This window comes from Scatophagus argus, chromosome 15 (assembly GCF_020382885.2).
Source record: "Scatophagus argus isolate fScaArg1 chromosome 15, fScaArg1.pri, whole genome shotgun sequence".
NCBI lineage: Eukaryota > Metazoa > Chordata > Actinopteri > Scatophagidae > Scatophagus > Scatophagus argus.
Window position 1 is genome coordinate 20,878,459 of NC_058507.1, and position 15,455 is coordinate 20,893,913.

A 15,455-nucleotide genomic window follows, 5' to 3' on the forward strand; every position below is an offset into this window, starting at 1 on the left:
GTCCTGGATAACACCTTTCACCCTCTCCGTGATGAGCTGTGGTGGATGGGCTGCTCATTCAGCCAAGTCATGCACCCAAGTGCAAAACTGAATGCCTCGGGGGCTCATATGTACCCACTGCCATCAGCCTGTACAACAGCAGTGGAGACCATGCTGTCATCATGCTGTCCTCGTAGTCCTCATACAGGCAATTTTATTTTATTCTTATTTTTTCTGGTTTTAATTTCTTTAAGTTATTTACGTTTCTGAACTTATTCAGAATCAGAATCAATCTTATTGCCACATATTTTTACAAATACAAGGAATTTGTCTTGGCATAAGGTGCAAATACACAATATAAATATAGAAATAGAATAGGGAAGTATGATATTTACAACAAGAAACAAGAAAAACAAAGTTAAAGTATTACAAAAATATCTGAAAGTATATACAAGGACATGACTGGAATTCTTTAAATAAAAGAGCTGTACAGTTAGTGCAAAAATATGATCCTACAGTGTTCAGTATTGAAAGAAAAAAATAGGAAGACCAGGAATGAGCGTTAATGTAAATCATAAATAGATCGTAAAATACATGTTAATGTAACATGATGAAATATTTGTACAGGAGGGTTAGAGTCTGAGTGTGCAGACACCGTCAGCCAGCCCTGCCCTGTAGGACTCCTTCTTCAGCTTGAAGGCAACCCTGCAAACGGGTTCAGGTACTGCCGCCACAACTACCACCAGTGACCTTCTGACCACAGCAGGGAACAGCCACCTTGGAAATAGTGGCGCTGAACATGGCTCACTCCGATTCTATATCCCCCACCACCACCCCAGGGATGCAGTTGAAGCTCTCCCTTTGGTGGAAGACTATCCTGACAGGATCCTCAGTCAGATGTTTAAAGCAAACCCTCACTGTTCATTTAGGTCTGCCAGGTCTATCTGGCATCCTTCAACACCACCTGATCCAACTCACCACCAGGTGTTGATCAGTCTCTCTCTCATAACCTTAGTATCCACAACATATGGCCACAGATCTGCTGTTACGGCTGCAAAGCTGATCATCCACTCGCGATCTACAGTGTCCTGGTGCTAAGTGCATTTGTTGACACCCTTATGCTGTCAACAATGGTGTTAGTTATGGACAAACTGTGACTAGCACAGAAGTCCAATAACTGAACACCACTCGAGGTAAACTCCAACATGCAGGCAGGGGGTTCTCTCTCTACCCTGCATGTTGGGGTCTATAAGTAAGCCCACACCTGCCCTCGACCTCTCACCTGTAGCAACTCCAGAGAAGAGTCCAACCTCTCTTGACAAGGTTGGTTCAAGAGGCTTTGCTCTCGTGAGTGAGCCCAACTATATCTAGCTAATACCTCTCAACCTTGCGCACAAGCTCAGAACCCTTCCCCTCCAGAGAGTTGACATTCCGTGTCCCAGCATCCAGTTTCAGCAACTGGTGATGGAGTTGACAAGGTCCCCACCTTTGTTTGCTGTCCAATCCATATTGCACCAGACCCCATTGACTCCTCCTGTGGGTGGTGGGCCTACTGGAGGACAGACCCATGTCCCTGCTTCGGGCTGAGCCCGACTGGTCTCCGTGGGTGAAGGCCTGACCACCTGGCGCGAGCCGACAAGCCCCTTCCCCATGCCTGGCTCCATGAACTACAATAACACATTATATTCTTTCAAGAATGTCTGATATGGAAGATGCATTTATAATGCAATCATTATTGTGGAATGATGTCTTGAAAAAAACGAACTGTCAATACAGTTTGCTACATTTGTAAGATAATCTGAAGTTGTGAGGTATAGGAAGAAGGTTTAAAAGTTGCTGTGTGTGTATGTGTTGTGTTTGTTGCTAGGCTAACAGTTCAAGCTGAGTGTCCCATGCACCTGGAAGACTTCCCCATGGATTCTCACTCATGTCCTCTTAAGTTTGGCAGCTGTAAGTGTGAGCAATCTTCTTTCAGCTACAACTCAAACCTTGGTCGAATGTGTTTACTGTTTCAATACAGACTGCAATAAAATGTTTTTCCTCCACCAAAATTAAAAGCTTATATGGCATGCACTAGACCAGCTAAACATAAAATATAAAAATGTCTATTGTCATCTACCTGTCAAAAGGTTTTGCGCTCTTGCAAAATATACTCAACCTTCTTTTATTTATTCACATTAACAAATTTAGTGCCAGAACAGTCTGTGGAGCCAGGTGATTGTGGAAGTGAAGTGAAGTGTTGTAAAATACTTTGAGGAGAGGGTAAGAATAGAAAAGGGCTATGTAAATGCAAGTCTATTTACCATTTGACTACATTTGTGACAATTTTTTGGTAAGTCGGGTATGTATCAATATGTGCTCCTGATATAGACAAAGTCAAGTATATTTATTATGAAATAACAAAAGTGAGAAAATTTCTACAGTATGAAGCCTGTCCAAAGTTGTCGTGCCAGTGTATCATTGAAGTTGTGTTATTATATGTTACATAAATAATGGGAAATAACATTTTATCAAAGGTTTACTATGCAGGATTTTTTGATTGTTATTCATAAACATATCAGAAGCAGTAAGTGATCCTGGAGAAAAATTGGTTTTGAGTTGGTGCCTTCAGAGTTGTTTCTATCTGAACCAGTCATGTCATAGTATAGTCTCCATGAGGTGATAAGACTGTATTGTGGGTGTGATTGTCTGTGAGGGAGTAATTATAGCTCTCTTGATGTTGGGGTATGCAGCAGAGATGTACATACAATCTCGGCAATTTGAGCCAAGAGCTTTCAAAGGGGGCTGTCGTTTAAGACTATTGCTGCTTTGTATTACCCGATAGCAGTTTTAATGTAATATTAAGTTTAAAAATATTTAGTGTGTCCCAATACATGGAATGCCAAAAAATACCAGTGTGCAGTATACAAGGCAAGATTGATGAAGATGATAATGAAGAGGGATTTGTAGGACTGGTGTGTTGATCAGTACCTTCTTGCTCTCTCTGCATTAGATGCCTACACGAAAACAGAAGTTACTTACATCTGGACTCGTAATGCCTCCCAGTCAGTGGATGTGGCTGCTGATGGATCCAGACTCAACCAGTATGACTTGGTGGGCCAGACTGTGGGGAAAGAGACCATTAAATCCAGCACTGGTGAGCATCATGCATTCATTTCAAGTCAGACAAACAGAACAGAGACAAAACAGAAAACCAGTGTCTGGACAAACGAAAAGGTTTCATGTTTCATATAATGAATTGCCTTTTGCCAACAGTACAATAAAAAGTGAATGATTATACAACCACGTATGGATAAACATACAGTATAGTACATTCAATATTATTACTGTAAGGCAGACATCCTTAGGTGATTATGACAGTTAACAAATTAATATATATTTCAATATTCAACTTACCTAATGTTTTTTATTTTAAAATCATCTATCAGTTTGAGTAGGAACTGCTGCAACAGGCAGCCACTGGCGTGGCGCCATCTTGTCCATAACACTGCACTGTACAGGAAGGGCCTGCTGAGGAGACTCAGGTCTTTTGGAGTGCAGGGGGCACACCTCAGGACCTTTTTCGACTCAGTTTTGGCATCGTCCCTTTTCTGTGGAGTGGTCTGCTGGGGCAGCAGCATCTCTACTGCACAAAGGAAGAGACTGAAGAGGAAGGGCAGCTCCGTCCTAGGAGCCCCCTTGACCCAGTACAGGCGGTGGGAGAGAGAAGGATGATAGCCGAGCTATGCTCTCTGATGGAGAACTGCTTTGAGACTGTACAACCAGCACTGGTCCTGGCAGACTCCATGCACTCCACAAACTGAATTTCAGTAAATCTTTGTGGAATAATCCCTCATCTCCTAGTGTAATACGGTGACTTTACTACTTCTAATAATTTAAAAAATAGTGAAATACTGTAAATATAGTGTATTCTTTTGTATAATTTACTTGACCTATCTCCACCTTTATTTTGCTATCCAATGAGAATTTCCCCACTAATAAAGGTCTATCTTATCTTATGCCATTTAAAGCACACCAGTCCCTGCTATGATATATCCTGGTTTTAACCGTTTATTGTTCAGGATAAGACATGGAACATAACCTGGTTATTAATATCCCTGTGTCACTGTAACATGATTATTGATCATTTGTATAGAAGTGTCTTTAACTGCCCCACATCCCATTATATGTATATGTAACTTTAATTTATGGATATTCTGAAATCATTTTATGATTGAATTTTATTTTAAGTTCTGTCTTTAATTTTTTTCCTTTTTAATATACAATTTAGAGTGCACACTTGCATGTGGCCCTATATTAAAATTGGTGCAGCAATTTAGATATGTTATACAGCTTTATAGCTCTATATCAGAAAACATAACCTGGTTTTCTGTGCTTGGTATAGTGTCCTAGTATTTTCTATAATATCCATACTGCAGGATTGGCAGTGTGGGTGTACTGCAGTCTTCACAGGAAGTCTGCACAGGAAAGAAAGATAGTTTTAGTCTACATAGAAGGTTTTAGTCTGCATAAACAAAAATTTTCATCAAACAACAGCAGCAATTTCGAGGCGTGGGTCACCTCCAAAACATTACTGAAATAAATCCAAACTGCCATTCTGCTGTCGTTGTTCACTGCTGCTGCCGTGTAAGTGACTTAAATTACTGACCACTGTTTTCTTTTTATTTTGTTAATTTGCAGTTCACACACTCACTCTGTGTGGTCAGAGTTTTAGTTTTATAGGGCATTTCTGGTGACAGCTGTCAGTGCTGCAGTGAACATCTGGATTTTCATGAATTGAAAAATTCATGTAGAAAAACTGAATTTATTGGTAAGGATCTGGACGCTGTAGATTGGCTCAGGATATTTCATTATAGGCTGGAATCATGTATAGGCCTTGGTTAAACTCACTGACACACAGACGATATGAACATTGCCCAGAAATAATAATTTCCTTGTTTTTTGAACATACAGAGTGCTGAACTGAATTTGCTAATTTCTGGGTTCTACAATGTACCAGCAGTAAAAAAAAAAAGGAAAAAAGTCAGTTAGATGACACTGATTTGTAAAACCAGAGATGCAGAAATTACTTTAAAAATGAAATCAATCATAGTCACATAGTTTTCACACCAAATTTAGCACATTACCTTTTCCCACTGCCAGTAGATGACTTTGTGTTTTTGAACGCATTGATTTTCACACTTTGGTAGTGTTAGGTTAACTTGCCATTTTCAGCATGTAGTATGCTGGCTGTTGTCATTGTTGTTTCCCATGGCAATGGCCGTTTTCAACATTTTACACACAGATAGCAGAAGGGCAGGACAATGCCACCTTCAATCCACTATTGATGATACCGGTATGCTATGCTTTGCAAAATTATCACTAATGGCCCTTTAAAATCTGGGTCAGATTGGTAATGGCAGTGTTTTTTATTTCATTTGTTTGCTTTATTAATCCCATTTGGGGATATTCAGTTTTCACACTCTCTTTTCAGTAATCATTACAGACATAGGTACCCATAGACTTGCATTAGTGGAGGGATGTCAGATAACAGTGCAGGCTTAGCACATATGGGCTGAGCTACTGCTGTCCCATATGCTGTCCAGGGAGTAAATAGATTTTACTCAGAGCACCAGTGTGCTTTCTTTTTATCTGTGTTTTTTATGGGACCAAGTCTGTGCTCTTCATACCTCTTTGAAGTTTTTTTTTTATTCTCAGCCTGGAGGAAGTAAAGGCTGGAAAGGAGAGATGGGAACTGCAGCAGATTCCAAAGTTTACAGCATCATAGGACCAGAAAAATAGCCGAGTGAATTTTACAGAAAGCAAAATGCATCAGACTTCTCACAAAGCCAGCAGTGCTTAAAGCAACACACTGAGTGATCAAAGCAACTTTCAGAAGGCACACGCAATGCAGCCTCTGCATAATGAAGCACTTTATGTCTGCTGTACATTTACATTTGATCCATGAGGAACACTTAGAATGATCAATAAATCATGATGGAGTACCTTTATATACCTTTTAATATACGCACACCAGTGTCCATTCTATGTGACCATACTCACTCAGATGGACTTTGCTGCGTTTTTGCCTCTCGTTCTCAGGTGAATACACAGTCATGACAGCTCACTTCCATCTGAAGAGGAAGATCGGCTACTTTGTGATCCAGACATATCTGCCCTGTATAATGACCGTCATCCTCTCCCAGGTCTCCTTCTGGCTCAATCGAGAGTCTGTGCCAGCCAGAACCGTCTTTGGTGAGTTTTTCATTTTAACATTTTAAACCCTGCTCACACTTTCCAAGGAGAAGGAAAATAGATTTCTGCTACACATCCGTATTGCATTTCTCCATACACTTTAGTAGTCATATAATCCTCTCTTCAAACATTAAATTACACAAAATAAATTAATGGAAATGTTTTTTGGCTTATAAGAGCTAAAACCAAATAAAATAAAGTTAATTTTAATTTAATAATGTTCGATAAACTGACACCCAGTATACCTGCAGTTGGCAGTTTATTAGGTACCCCAAAGGGTCAGAGGAGTAAAGGAAAGACTGTCAGTGTAGGCTGCTTACTGGATTACAGAAATGGTAATCATTCATGAATATTTATTCTGTTTTACTGGCATGATCACATGTCAGCTAGCTGATTAAAAAGGAATCGCTGAGTGAAGAGGTGTGTGCGTTGGTGTTGGTGTGCCTTCACAAAATGAAGAGAGCAAAACACTAAAGAACACAAGTGTGCTGAACTGCTGACCCGCTCTGAGCAGGCAGGCAGGCAGCAGAATGTGCAAGATGAATTTATTCTTCTGAAGCCTTACATTCAAGTTTTATTACCAAACAGACTGTTCTGAAAAGTGTTTTGGATGGTGTCACCTGTGTCAAACTCACCAGAAGACATTGTATGACAATAATGTGTCCATATTGCTTCAAACCAGATTATTTTTTATCCTACATAGAAGTGAATTCAAGTGGAAGTTCACACCCACAAAGGGAATTAAAAATGAAAGAAAAAATGGATCCAGAAACAACTCTTTCCAATTGACCAGACAACCAAGTGCTATTCAATGGAATCTATTTGTCTATTTAAAACCAATGTGAAAAAAAATGATTTGTTGTGTTTGTGCCTTTCATTTGGAAAAGTTTCTATTTACTGTATGTCCATTATTGTAATGACAGAGAAAAGCACATAAAGCCAAACAGCCCTGTTAAGTCTTTCTTCCTCACCTCAACCAGGAGCCTTTCTCTGCCCAGGTTTGCAGTCCTGACTGTTCATGCTGACAGGTGAACATTTTATCAGGCCACTGCAGGCAGGCCACCAGATCAGGGTCATGTTGCAATGAGGCCTCGCCCTGCTTATCAGCCGGAGGATGGTGGACCCACACCCACACTCTGATTTCCCATTTGGTAAAATGTCAGGGACCTGTCTGGGGCCAACATGATGCTGTTTTTTTCATTTGTCCACAGAAGTATCATTCACATTAAAAAAAAAAACCCCAGTTATTATCTATTGTGACAAACGGCATAAAGGAAAGGTTGCACTGAAAGGTGTTTGTGACTTAGTAAAGGACATCAGTAACGGGGACATTACGTTCTTGTTTCAAAAATGATTTATGCAGGTAATGAGAATTTTATAAGTGTAAAATTATGATTAATGCGTCCACATACTGACATATATGCATGCTGAATCATCCCTCCAGGCCGTTTACACATCCACTACATTCCCTGGTCCCTGGTTACAACCCGCTCACTGGGTAAAAAACTAACACGTGCATGAGTGAAATGGCCATTTTTAAGCATATTTTATAAGAGTACACCACCAACACCAAAAGAACAAAGAAAAATGTTGAAGATTTGTGGAGAAGTGAGCACACTGACATCTGGGTATGTGGGCTTACATAGCTACCAGAAACACTGGCCAGGAATGGGATCTCGGCCCATACCGTACTTCCCTTTTCCTCAATTCCCCTTTTTAATATCACTGTGTTTTACATTTTATTTATGTCCATTGCATAGATGTCTTAAATGTGACACAGCTGGCACAGTAATTTACCACCTCGCTTACAGTAATTACTCTGAAACTACCACATGTGTTTGCAGGTGGGAAATCACAGCATATAAAGGAAAACCCATCAAGTTTAAGCCAAAATTTGTATAGCGTTTCTCTCCAGCAGCTGACTTAGAAAAATCTAACCTTGTACATAACAGTATTAACTGACTAGTGAGTCTTAAGGGTTACATTTTTGTAAACAGCTGTTGGGTTCACTGTGATAATTGGCTAAAGCACTCAGTCAAGCTCTTACACTCAATTTCATGTGTATTATGAAAAACCAAATTAATTACTGTAATGTCCAGACTATAAGCCGTCACTTTTTCACACACTTTGAACCCTGCGGCTTAAACAATGATGCGGCTAATTTATGGATTTTGCCTCAAGACGAAAGTGACGTTGAGAGTGACAACGAAAGAGAGACTGACAACGTGGACACTTGTGGCTTATAGACAATTGCGGCCTATATATGTACACCTTTTTTTTGCTTTTTAAATTTAGTGGGTGTGGCTTATATTGAGGTGTGCTCAATAGTCCGGAAATTACGGTACTCTTACTCTCACTAGTTTTTTGGGGTTTTTTTTCAGTAACAATTTGTACAAATTAAATCCATTCATAGCATATATCATTGTTTTAAATCAGGCCCCTCTGTGCACTGTAATAATCTCTGGAGGACCTGGTTTCAATAGGGGCATCCACTACTAATGCTGCAGTCATGCCAGAAGCTGCTATGGTCATGCTGGGTGCTACACTTACAATTTTGCACTGAAAACTGCATTTGCAAATGAGATACCCTGTTAGGACAAAAATATTAAGCATCACATACAGATGTGTAATTTTATTACACGTTTTCATTTGAAATGTTTAGCTAGTGCTTGTAAAAACTGTAAAATGACATATTTAATGTTGACGTGAAGACTATAGCAAAAGTTTAACTGTAAAAGCTTAATGACTGTAAAGGTGTGTACAATCCACAAGCAGAAGCACATGCTTTGCTCTTCCATCCCTTTATTTTATGTCCATATATTTTATGTTATATTATGCCCCTTATTTTCCTCCAGTCATCTTTTTGGAATTTGGTTTGAAGAAGGTGAATTTTTTATTTTTATTTTTTGCATAAATCTTGTATTTCCATTGACTTTATATGCAATAATAGTGTGTCTAAATCTAACCTTGATACTCATAAAAACAAACTGATAAGAAACACTGTACATGACCACTTCAGAGCACCATGGCCAGTGACAAAGATATCTAATTATTGCCCGACGCACAACTGGTAACCCGAGGATAAGTCTTAATATCAGAAAATGATATGATATGACTTTTTGGTGTTGTTGTTGTTTAGTTTGGAGGACATGTGTTGGAGGATTGGTTTTCAATAGTGCCATGGACACATATCAGTTGACACAGAAATGATGTTGAGGTCCAATGTCCATTCCTACTAGCATTGGTTTTAGATGGAATCATATTGTCAGGCCATGCTTTCTTTAGGATTTTCTTTAGAACCCCCATGTTGGAGTCAGATCTGTTTTAGTTGCGGTCATGAACAGACCCGTGGGGGAAGCTGCTTGGAGCCAGGTGCATGTTCACTGAAGACATCAGTTTGTGGGGCTGGGAGACAAGGAGACCAGGAGCTGGAGTGATTGTACAGTCTTTTACCTGGAGAGAATTGGACATCAGCTTAGCTACGACACTGTATCTAAAGAAAATGGGGAAAAAAGTAATATGAAACTTTCACACAATCTGCCACTTAAATGACACTTAAACATAAATGGTTCACAGAGGCGACATCTGACTCTAACTCAAAGCGTGAATGCCCTCAATGAGCCGATTGACTTGAAAGTGGGAAAAGGAAGAGACGGCGAATGTAAAGAGAACAATAAAATTTTATTTCAGCTGTGTTTGTCACTTCCTGATTGTTGAGTTTTATCTGTTGTTGTGTTTGGATTAATAACTAGCCCCAAGGAGATCTAGATGCAGTCAAGTCAAAGGGTTATTTCAGTGATTTGATGTGGTGGGGTTTTTTTTTTTTTTTTTGATATTGTTAAGTTATGGGCCTTGTGATATTTAAAAAAAAAAAAAAAAAAAAAGGCTGATATATCCTGGTAAATTCCCACTTCTTTCAACCTTCACACCAACATGTTTGCTACGCAGGCTGGTTGTGTAACTTTGCAGTCTCCAAGACCAAACTTAGACAACCCTTATAATATCACTATGACATTATCATTGGTATTTTTTCAGACTTGACACATCTCCCACGGTACCACACAAGACGTTACATTTTGTTCTGTTTTTTATGTGAAATTTTCATCTCATGCATGAAGCAAAGCACAATGGACATCTATGGACAACTATGTGGGTTTGCAATCAGTCAGCATCTTGTAATTTACCACCTTCCATCCTTCTCTTTCAGTGCACTTGCTGTTCTGGAGTCAGCTTTTAAATAACACTTGGCACATGGGATATATGTTTTGACAAACAGACAATTATATTGAATATCCTTTTTTCTATGTGCTTTCCCCCTCTCTTTTTCCAGGTGTAACTACAGTTCTAACAATGACAACCCTGAGTATTAGTGCCCGTAATTCACTGCCCAAGGTGGCCTATGCTACCGCTATGGACTGGTTCATCGCTGTGTGTTACGCCTTTGTCTTCTCTGCGCTCATTGAATTTGCTACTGTCAACTACTTCACCAAGCGAGGCTGGGCCTGGGATGGAAAAAGTGTTGTCAATGACAAGGTAGAGCTCACACACTTATGCAGCTTGAAGTTGCACTCATAGATATTGATATTCGCAGTAAGATTAGGTCAGACTGAAAGTAAAAATATGTGTACAATGTCTGTGTTCAGAATTGTGATTCAGAGAAAGGAGTATGAATTTTGACAGAAATTGTGGCAATCAGGTCCTAAGTGTTTATAATGTCTCTTAGCTTTGTACCTGAAAGTGCACCTGGAAAAGAAAAAAAAAAAAAGAACACACACACATTCTGATTTTTTTGCCTCTGAACTAAGATGAGCAAAGGAAAACATGGAGTGGAACTAAAGTTTATGTGTGTGAACACATACAAGGAGTCCGACTCTGTTATTTGTTTCATTCACTGAACTCACACACTAATCGACAGCAGTAGTCCAACACAAGCTCATTGGTTTTGTTGATATTTAACTTCAGGTGATGTGGCAAAGCTGTCATGCGTCTGGACAAACATGGATGTAACTTGTTGTTTGACTGGTTGACAGGCATTACAACTGTGAGATGATAGTTGTAGTTGTTGAAATGGATAATAAAAATGTGCTTCTTGGTTACAACACTGCACATTTACAATAAAGCTGACAAATGGACATTGTCCATGTAAAAATTGTAGAAGAAAATGGAAGCATTTGAGACCTTGCGAAACATTTGCATGGTAAAAAATATCAGTTGAAAGTTAAAGTAGTAATATTGTCTAACATCGGAATCTTCCTTGCAGAAAAAGGAAGCGTCCATCGTGAAGAAGAATAACGCCTATGCTGTAGCTGTGGCAAACTATGCTCCCAACATCACTAAAGACTCCACGCTGCCCACCATCTCCAAGTGTGCTCTGAGCGACCCCCTCAAGACCACAGCAGAGACGAAGCCCGAGCAGAACAAGAAAACCTTTAACAGCGTCAGCAAGATCGACCGCATCTCCCGCATCATGTTCCCTGTGCTGTTCGGGAGCTTTAATCTTGTCTATTGGGCCACCTACCTGAACAGAGAACCGGTCATTAAAGACCTGGACCCTTCCAAGTGAACCGTAAGAACTCCAAACATACATCTCATTCAGGATGTATACATCTTTCGGTAGTCATTGTTGTCAATCAGATACTGTTTACATGCAATTCTCCTCTGTTTCATTACTGACAACAGATGCAGGTAAACAACATATCAGTGTTAGAATAAACTTAAGATCTTACATTTCAAGAGAAAACCAGGTATCTTAGCAGTTTATTGTCAAAGAGGTTACTCTTAGTTTCATCAGTGTTGGTTGGTCACTGCATTCACACTGTATTAAAAGGGACATTTCATCCCTATTATGGCCTCAAAAATTAATGACGAGGTAACTTTTAGAAAACACTATTGCCAAAAAATGCTAAATATTTTATGTTTAAAGCTTCCGGACTCAATATTTTTATATTAGAAATGGATAAAATGACTGTGAAAGGGGATAAACCCCCAGTGATTTCTCACCAAACTCTAGACTTCCCCTCAGCTCTTCAGTCTCTTTCATGTCAGTGTTTTGCAGAGCAGTTTTCTGCTGTCTTTCAGCGATCTCAAGTACTTTACCAAAACAACTGTTTTTCCCTGCCCCCTGCCAGTTCTAATGACTTTCCATTATTCTGAGCATTTTTACTTCAAATAAATGAACTGTCAACCTCTACTTGAATAAGAGAAAGAGGATGGTCGTGGCCAATAAAGTATCGTTCAGGGAAACAACTAAAACATAAAAAGTTTCTTCTTTCATCTTTATACTTAAAAGTCCTGCGTCCACTCCTGCACCTGTTTGTGCAATAAGAAACATGCTTTATGTATACATATGGTTTAATGCTGTATAAATCAACAGCCAGCATCGTCATTCTGTTTTCTGAAGAGCTGCTATATCAGCTGTATCAACAGCTGGCAGGAGGTAAATTAAAAAAAAAAAAAATGTAATTTCCATCAACACTCCATAAAACAATCCACAGACTGTTTTATTATAATTGTGAGGTGTGATACTGATGGCTTATGAAAACCATAATTTCGAGAAAATGTCTCTGAATTTTATTTTGCTATTTTATAAACACTAATGAGTCTGCGTTTCTCCACTAGTATTTACTTGCACTCTTGACAGTTTTTGTCATTAATAAACCTCCATATTCATGGCGCAGCAGGGAGTTGGGAAACAGCAAGTCAGCACTCGTCAGCTGAAAACACAGCACTGTTGGGTGTCGTCTTCTGAACACTAAACACCCCCTGTACCCTCCCCACTGTCATCCCATTGCTCCTCGGCCTGTTCACAGTGAACAGTTATTACCGGGCAAAAACTGATTTGGAAGGAAGTAGCCTGGTCCTGTGGGGACAGCGGGTTGTCATATTAAAACCTATACCCCATCAGAGTCGCTTAACCGCCATCACATCCAGGGCTATACTCACTCACTCACTCTGTAGCTTCTGTACAGGGTTTTAGGCTGAATTCCCCCTCTGCTTCCCCACATGGACTGCGTCACACTGTGGAAGATAATTCTGACTAGATACAAATGTGTGAGAATGTGTCTCTCTGTGTGTGAAATATATGTGTCTTTGTGGGTCTCTGTATTTATTTCAATGGTTGTTTTGTTTTATTGTAAACTTTTTAAATGCAATGTATCAGTAGCAAAGGACAGATACATATTCAAGTCTCTACTTACACCCCCCTTACAAGAGAATACTGCATCCATAGTACTGCATTCTTTGAATTATGTGTAGTCTTTGTGTGAAGTTTTTGAAATTTTGAAACAGTTTTTCACTCTCTTAAGCTATGAGATATGTTGAATATTTTTTCCTTCTTGTACACTTGACCCTATCTGTGTTTCTTTAAGTGATTCATACTGACCACTAGTACAAAATTGTGTCATTCACTGACAACAAATCTCAGTTTTATTAAGAAAAAAAATATGTATAATATGATGGCCCTTCATTTAGAAAAACCTGTCATATGCACTTTATTTTTCATACTGTTCAGTAATGCTCAGTTTCTACATTTTCTCTGTCAGCTCTGATCTAACAAAGCATAGTCCAGTTAGCAAAAAAAAATAAAAAATGAAGACATAATCTCCACCTCAGACTCTATCTGTGAACACTTGAGCAAGACTAGCAACATCCACTGAGAAGAGGTCCTTACCCAGGAGTCAGTGGACATGAATGTTTTCTCATTCAAGGTTGTTATTGATGTGTCCTTTCTTGTTTGTGACACACAGATAATTCTATATTTACATTAAAAATATGTTGCTCGTTTATTGTGACGCATTAATCGCCTTTATGTCACCTTTATCATTGTTTCCTTGTAATTTTTTTTTTTTATTCAAATAAACTGTACTTAGTCAGCTTTAATTGCAAAGTTGCTCATGTCTGTAGACCAGATGTTGTCCCCTTCTGTTTTTGTTTTGTTTTCATGTTTCATGTTTTTGCTTTGAGGCTTTGGGGGTCATAAAAACACTGAGATAGTAAAGTATTAAAGCCTCCATGTGCTGATGTAAATAACACCACTGAACTGTAATAACAGCTGAAATGTTTATCTATTGGACTGATAGCTCCTGGCACTTCATCTCCAAATTTTTTTAATATGTAACCTGGAGGTTACATAAGAGAATTCCCTCAGCATGTGGCTAATAGGCCTACTGAGAAGCTCAAATCCACAAGATCAAACCAAAAGTTCTGCCCGTTTTGTACAAGCTTCCCTTAACCAGTCTTCAGCACTTAGCATAAACCACCATTCAGCTCTCTGAGATCTCTGCTGGTATACCCTAAGGCCGGGGCAATGGTGTGTGACATCATAATGACATCACATGTGACAGCTGTGGCGAACAATACATCAGTAAGCTGTCCTAAGGAATTATCTGCATGATACTTCATTTAACCACAGAAACCCTGAATAAGGCAGCAGCAGACTGAAGGAAGTTTGAAAGTGATTACTTCCTTCCTTGGCATATAAGCTGACAGAAGTGCATGTTTAATGGACTCAGCGTGACAGAGAGCTTCAGGTGTTACTGAAGGAACGAAAGCGACCAGGGCCCTGTCTACTGGGATTACTCAATTAGCTTGGTTTGACTGTTGATGATTTGACACTAATTGGATTTTTCACTTATCTTCCTGTTGTTGTTTGCACAATTATCATTTACATGATTGTCTCATTAAAGAGCTGATACCCATATACCTACATGATAAAATACACAAGATAAAATACTTTGTGAATGGAATGCACTTGAGTTGTATGTACAGGTTGTATTCACAAGGACTGCAAAAAAAAAAAAACACAAATAAATGAATTGGAATAAGTTTATTAAGTAAATGAAGTACTTATGAGTTAAGTAAATCATCCAGGACAGTGCCCCAGACACTTTTTACAGATATATGCTCATGCATTAAAATCCACAGCAGGCACTTCTGCTGCTGGAGGTCTCTCAGCCACAATAATGAAGACGTAGTCTTTTCATGACGTAGCAAAGTAGCAGGGAATTATGGGAGTTGTTGTCTTTGTTAAATGACCACCTTTGCCTGTTAAAATATAGCTGATGTGACTCAGTCAGAGATGTTTATAGACAAGGTAATGTTCTAAAGTTTTGTTCATTTTGCAGTCAGTAATGGTCACTTCCTCCCTCTGACTGCTACTGTTACCTTGAATAAATTACAGATTTCATTGGTTCTGACATTGTTGGAAACATTTGGAATAATGTAAGTGCACAACTCAACAAATA

The 15,455-nt window shown here is 39.1% G+C and overlaps 1 protein-coding gene across 3 annotated transcripts in view; it reads left to right on the forward strand.

Moving 5' to 3' along the window:
• Positions 1-14,086, forward strand: part of gabra2a (gamma-aminobutyric acid type A receptor subunit alpha2a) — a 37,267-nt gene extending 23,181 nt beyond the window's left edge. For all 3 annotated transcript variants that reach the window (XM_046413719.1, XM_046413720.1, XM_046413718.1), the window contains 5 exons: positions 1,847-1,929; positions 2,972-3,115; positions 6,061-6,213; positions 10,544-10,746; positions 11,474-14,086. In XM_046413719.1, the coding sequence (XP_046269675.1) occupies positions 1,847-1,929; positions 2,972-3,115; positions 6,061-6,213; positions 10,544-10,746; positions 11,474-11,776 (886 nt within the window). In that variant the 3' untranslated portion in view covers positions 11,777-14,086. The remainder of the gene's footprint in view (positions 1-1,846; positions 1,930-2,971; positions 3,116-6,060; positions 6,214-10,543; positions 10,747-11,473) is intronic.
• Positions 14,087-15,455: the final 1,369 nt, after the last annotated feature.